Source organism: Nicotiana tomentosiformis, unplaced genomic scaffold, assembly GCF_000390325.3.
Source record: "Nicotiana tomentosiformis unplaced genomic scaffold, ASM39032v3 Un00041, whole genome shotgun sequence".
Lineage (NCBI taxonomy): Eukaryota > Viridiplantae > Streptophyta > Magnoliopsida > Solanales > Solanaceae > Nicotiana > Nicotiana tomentosiformis.
In genome coordinates this window covers 73,837-80,000 of record NW_027174600.1, presented here as the reverse complement: position 1 = coordinate 80,000, position 6,164 = coordinate 73,837, and the positions used below count along the sequence as shown (strand labels likewise).

At 38.4% G+C, this 6,164-nt stretch overlaps 2 protein-coding genes across 2 annotated transcripts in view; both read right to left on the bottom strand.

Moving 5' to 3' along the window:
* The window catches only part of LOC117281259 (NAD(P)H-quinone oxidoreductase subunit K, chloroplastic), a 4,027-nt gene extending 3,429 nt beyond the window's left edge, over positions 1-598 (bottom strand). The window contains exon 1 of the mRNA XM_033661137.2: positions 1-598. This exon is cut by the window's left edge and continues 3,429 nt beyond it. The gene's annotated coding sequence lies outside the window, so the exon portion shown is untranslated.
* Positions 599-746: 148 nt separating this feature from the next.
* Positions 747-2,803, bottom strand: LOC117281256 (ATP synthase subunit beta, chloroplastic). Its single transcript, XM_033661132.2, is given in 2 exon segments — positions 747-2,724; positions 2,727-2,803. Coding segments are annotated over 2 exon segments (1,494 nt in total). The 5' UTR covers positions 2,779-2,803; the 3' UTR covers positions 747-1,282.
* Positions 2,804-6,164: the final 3,361 nt, after the last annotated feature.

Sequence of the window (6,164 nt, the reverse complement as noted above, 5' to 3'; positions counted from 1 at the left end):
GATTATCTTGACGTAGGTCTGTCTCTGGCCTAGATCAACCTAAGTTAAATGAAGTCTCTATCGTTCTGCTGAAAAAATAAAATATGAAACTTCATACACCTTAAAGTTCATATGACGAAAAGAGATTTTTTTGAGGTCCTTATACTCATTATGCCTAGCATTGAATAGACTGGGTATTCACCTTATCAAGATCTCAAATAAATGATGGGGTCTGTTTGGCACCTCCTAAATGGGCGTCCAAATTGGACCGAACTCTTTGTCAGGCTATGGTTCCCTCAAAGTTATGGAGTAAGACATCGATTTCTCAACAAGATCAATTTTTCTGATTGTATGATGAACTCCCTTGAAAAACATTGGCGCGCGTGTAAACGAGTTGCTCTACCAACTGAGCTATAGCCCTTAGTGCTTGTGATACATATTTTATCATGTAGATAAATTCTTGTCAAGATAAATATTCCAGGATCCAACATCAACAATCTTTGATCTCTTTGAGTGGTATTCCTTAGATTAGTATTGCTTATTAAGTAATATGATATTTATAATCCATCGACAGGATGGGTTTCATTTGGTTCTCTTTGGGATGATAAATGACCTACTTAACTCAGTGGTTAGAGTACTGCTTTCATACGGCGGGAGTCATTGGTTCAAATCCAATAGTAGGTAAACCTTATTAGATACCAGAGTCAATGGTATCTAATAAGGTTTACGACCCACCCTTAGTGATATTGATTTTTTGATTTTGTATCTTTTCTATTTCATTTGTGAATTTGAATTTTTGCATCAGAATTGGATTCTGTTTGATTGTATTTGATTGTATTCACCCGACAGAATCTAAATAGGATTAGAAAGAGAACTTCTTTTTATTATTCGAACGTACCAACTAGTTATGAAATCGGATTGATAGCCTCCACCCGTGTTCTAGCTCGTTGGAGAGCTAGATTTGCCTCAATTTTTTGTCTCCTTCCTTCAGCCTTTTTCACATTAGCTTCCGCTAGTTCAAGAGTTTGCTGAGCTTCTTGTGGATCAATGTCACTACCCTTCTCCGCATCATTTACTAAAACAGTGATCTCATTATTTCCTATTCTAGCAAAACCACCCATCAGAGCCATCGTTAACCATTGGTCGTTAAGACGTATTCTCAAAATCCCTATATCTACAGCTGTGGCAATAGGGGCGTGATTTGGTAATATGCCAATTTGACCGCTATTAGTAGATAAAACAATTTCTTCCACTTCGGAATCCCAAACAATTCGATTAGGGGTCAGTACACTAAGATTTAAGGTCATTTCTTCAAATTGCTCTCCATTTCTAAGTTCATAGCCTTCGCGGTAGCTTCATCGATATTACCTACCAAATAAAAGGCCTGTTCAGGAAGACCATCTAATTCTCCGGAAAGGATCAATTGAAATCCTCGAATTGTTTCTGCTAGACCAACATATTTCCCTGGAGAACCGGTAAATACTTCTGCTACGAAAAAGGGTTGTGATAAGAAACGCTCAATTTTTCGCGCTCTTGCTACGAGTAAACGATCCTCTTCGGATAATTCGTCCAATCCAAGGATAGCTATAATGTCCTGAAGTTCTTTGTAACGTTGTAAAGTTTGCTTAACTCTTTGGGCGGTTTCGTAATGTTCCTCACCAACGATCCGAGGTTGAAGCATGGTTGACGTTGAATCTAAAGGATCTACTGCTGGATAAATACCTTTGGCAGCCAATCCTCTTGATAGTACGGTAGTAGCATCTAAATGTGCAAATGTCGTAGCAGGAGCAGGGTCAGTCAAATCATCTGCGGGTACATAAACTGCTTGAATAGAGGTTATGGACCCTTCTTTGGTAGAAGTAATTCTTTCTTGTAAAGAACCCATTTCGGTACTCAGGGTGGGTTGATAACCCACAGCGGAAGGCATTCTACCCAATAAGGCCGATACTTCGGATCCTGCTTGGACGAAACGGAAGATATTGTCAATAAATAGAAGTACGTCTTGCTCATTAACATCTCGGAAATATTCCGCCATAGTTAGGGCAGTCAAACCAACTCTCATACGAGCTCCCGGCGGTTCATTCATCTGACCGTAAACTAGGGCCACTTTTGATTCTGCAATATTTTCTTCATTAATCACTCCAGATTCTTTCATTTCCATGTAAAGATCATTTCCTTCCCGAGTACGTTCACCCACTCCGCCAAATACGGATACGCCCCCGTGAGCTTTAGCAATATTGTTAATCAATTCCATAATAAGTACTGTTTTACCCACTCCAGCTCCCCCGAATAGTCCGATTTTTCCTCCACGGCGATAAGGGGCTAAAAGATCTACTACCTTAATTCCTGTTTCAAAAATAGATAATTTTGTATCCAACTGTATAAAGGCAGGCGCAGATCTATGAATAGGAGACGTTGTATTAGTATCTACAGGCCCTAAATTATCAACAGGCTCTCCGAGCACGTTAAAAATTCGTCCAAGAGTCGCCCCCCCGACCGGAACACTTATAGGAGCTCCTGTGTCAATCACTTCCATTCCTCTCGTTAGACCGTCTGTAGCACTCATAGCTACAGCCCTAACTCGATTATTTCCTAATAATTGCTGTACCTCACAAGCCACATTGATTGGTTGACCAACACTATCTCGATCTTGAACTACCAGAGCGTTATAAATATTCGGCATCTTGCCCGGGGGAAAGGCTACATCTAGTACCGGACCGATGATTTGGATGACACGCCCCGGTTTTTTTTTTCAAGCGTGGAAACCTCAGAACCAGAAGTAGTAGGATTGATTCTCATAATAATAAAATAAATATGTCGAAATGTTTTTGCAAAAATTATCGAATTCAAAATAAATGTCCGCTAGCACGTCAATCGGTTAATTCAATAAAATGGGAATTAGCACTCGATTTCGTTGGCACCATGCAATTGAACCAATTCAATTGTTTACTTATTCACTGAGACTGAGTGAATTTGCAAGCCCACCCAACCTATTTTAATTTTAAAATCTCAAGTGGATGAATCAGAATCTTGAGAAAGTCTTTCATTTGTCTATCATTATAGACAATCCCATCCATATTATCTATTCTATGGAATTCGAACCTGAACTTTATTTTCTATTTCTATTACGATTCATTATTTGTATCTAATTGGCTCCTCTTCTTATTTATTTTTGATTTCAATTTCAGCATATCGATTTATGGCTAGCCTATTCTTTTCTTTGTGTTTTTCTTTCTTTTTTATACCTTTCATAGATTCATAGAGGAATTCCGTATATTTTCACATCTAGGATTTACATATACCACTGTCAAGGGAGAAGTTCTTATTATTTAGGTTAGTTAGGTATTTCATTTCAAAAAAAAGTAAAAAATCAAAATTGGGTTGCGCTATATATATGAAAGAGTATACAATAATGATGTATTTGGCAAATCAAATACCATGGTCTAATAATCAAACATTCTGATTAGTTGATAATATTAGTATTAGTTGGAAATTTTGTGAAAGATTCCTGTGAAAAGTTTCATTAACGCGGAATTCGTGTCGAGTAGACCTTGTTGTTGTGAGAATTCTTAATTCATGAGTTGTAGGGAGGGATTTATGTCACCACAAACAGAGACTAAAGCAAGTGTTGGATTCAAAGCTGGTGTTAAAGAGTACAAATTGACTTATTATACTCCTGAGTACCAAACCAAGGATACTGATATATTGGCAGCATTCCGAGTAACTCCTCAACCTGGAGTTCCACCTGAAGAAGCAGGGGCCGCGGTAGCTGCCGAATCTTCTACTGGTACATGGACAACTGTATGGACCGATGGACTTACCAGCCTTGATCGTTACAAAGGGCGATGCTACCGCATCGAGCGTGTTGTTGGAGAAAAAGATCAATATATTGCTTATGTAGCTTACCCCTTAGACCTTTTTGAAGAAGGTTCTGTTACCAACATGTTTACTTCCATTGTAGGTAACGTATTTGGGTTCAAAGCCCTGCGCGCTCTACGTCTGGAAGATCTGCGAATCCCTCCTGCTTATGTTAAAACTTTCCAAGGTCCGCCTCACGGGATCCAAGTTGAAAGAGATAAATTGAACAAGTATGGTCGTCCCCTGTTGGGATGTACTATTAAACCTAAATTGGGGTTATCCGCTAAAAACTACGGTAGAGCTGTTTATGAATGTCTTCGCGGTGGACTTGATTTTACCAAAGATGATGAGAACGTGAACTCACAACCATTTATGCGTTGGAGAGATCGTTTCTTATTTTGTGCCGAAGCACTTTATAAAGCACAGGCTGAAACAGGTGAAATCAAAGGGCATTACTTGAATGCTACTGCAGGTACATGCGAAGAAATGATCAAAAGAGCTGTATTTGCTAGAGAATTGGGTGTTCCGATCGTAATGCATGACTACTTAACGGGGGGATTCACCGCAAATACTAGCTTGGCTCATTATTGCCGAGATAATGGTCTACTTCTTCACATCCACCGTGCAATGCATGCGGTTATTGATAGACAGAAGAATCATGGTATCCACTTCCGGGTATTAGCAAAAGTGTTACGTATGTCTGGTGGAGATCATATTCACTCTGGTACCGTAGTAGGTAAACTTGAAGGTGAAAGAGACATAACTTTGGGCTTTGTTGATTTACTGCGTGATGATTTTGTTGAACAAGATCGAAGTCGCGGTATTTATTTCACTCAAGATTGGGTCTCTTTACCAGGTGTTCTACCCGTGGCTTCAGGAGGTATTCACGTTTGGCATATGCCTGCTCTGACCGAGATCTTTGGGGATGATTCCGTACTACAGTTCGGTGGAGGAACTTTAGGACATCCTTGGGGTAATGCGCCAGGTGCCGTAGCTAATCGAGTAGCTCTAGAAGCATGTGTACAAGCTCGTAATGAAGGACGTGATCTTGCTCAGGAAGGTAATGAAATTATTCGCGAGGCTTGCAAATGGAGCCCGGAACTAGCTGCTGCTTGTGAAGTATGGAAAGAGATCGTATTTAATTTTGCAGCAGTGGACGTTTTGGATAAGTAAAAACAGTAGACATTAGCAGATAAATTAGCAGGAAATAAAGAAGGATAAGGAGAAAGAACTCAAGTAATTATCCTTCGTTCTCTTAATTGAATTGCAATTAAACTCGGCCCAATCTTTTACTAAAAGGATTGAGCCGAATATAACAAAGATTCTATTGCATATATTTTGACTAAGTATATACTTACCTAGATATACAAGATTTGAAATACAAAATCTAGAAAACTAAATCAAAATCTAAGACTCAAATCTTTCTATTGTTGTTTTGGATCCACAATTAAGCCTACGGATCCTTAGGATTGGTATATTCTTTTCTATCCTGTAGTTTAGTTTCCCTGAATCAAGCCAAGTATCACACCTCTTTCTACCCATCCTGTATATTGTCCCCTTTGTTCCGTGTTGAAATAGAACCTTAATTTATTACTTATTTTTTTATTCGATTTTAGATTGTTAGATTTGTTAGTGATTAGATATTAGTATTAGACGAGATTTTACGAAACAATTATTTTTTTATTTCTTTATAGGAGAGGACAAATCTCTTTTTTTCGATGCGAATTTGACACGACATAGGAGAAGCCGCCCTTTATTAAAAATTATTTTTAATAATATATAAGGGGGTTCCAACATATTAATATATAGTGAAGTGTTCCCTCAGATTCAGAACTTTTTTTCAATACTCAGAATCCTTATTAGTTAATAATCCTAGTGATTAGATTTCTATGCTTAGTCTGATAGTAAATAAGATATTCAAATAAATAATTTTCTAGCGAATGACTATTCATCTATTGTATTTTCATGCAAATAGGGGGCAAGAAAACTCTATGGAAAGATGGTGGTTTAATTCGATGTTGTTTAAGAAGGAGTTCGAACGTAGGTGTGGGCTAAATAAATCAATGGGCAGTCTCGGTCCTATTGAAAATACCAATGAAGATCCAAATCGAAAAGTGAAAAACATTCATAGTTGGAGGAATCGTGACAATTCTAGTTGCAGTAATGTTGATTATTTATTCGGCGTTAAAGACATTGTAATCGGGCGGAATTCTAGTTTTTTGGCCGAAAAACGCAACAAATGAGGAATGATCATGGCTGGGCGGTGACTATGGTTCCTTAGGTCGTATTTGATAGTCCGGAAAAATTTTAGGCGATAGGGGTCCGGA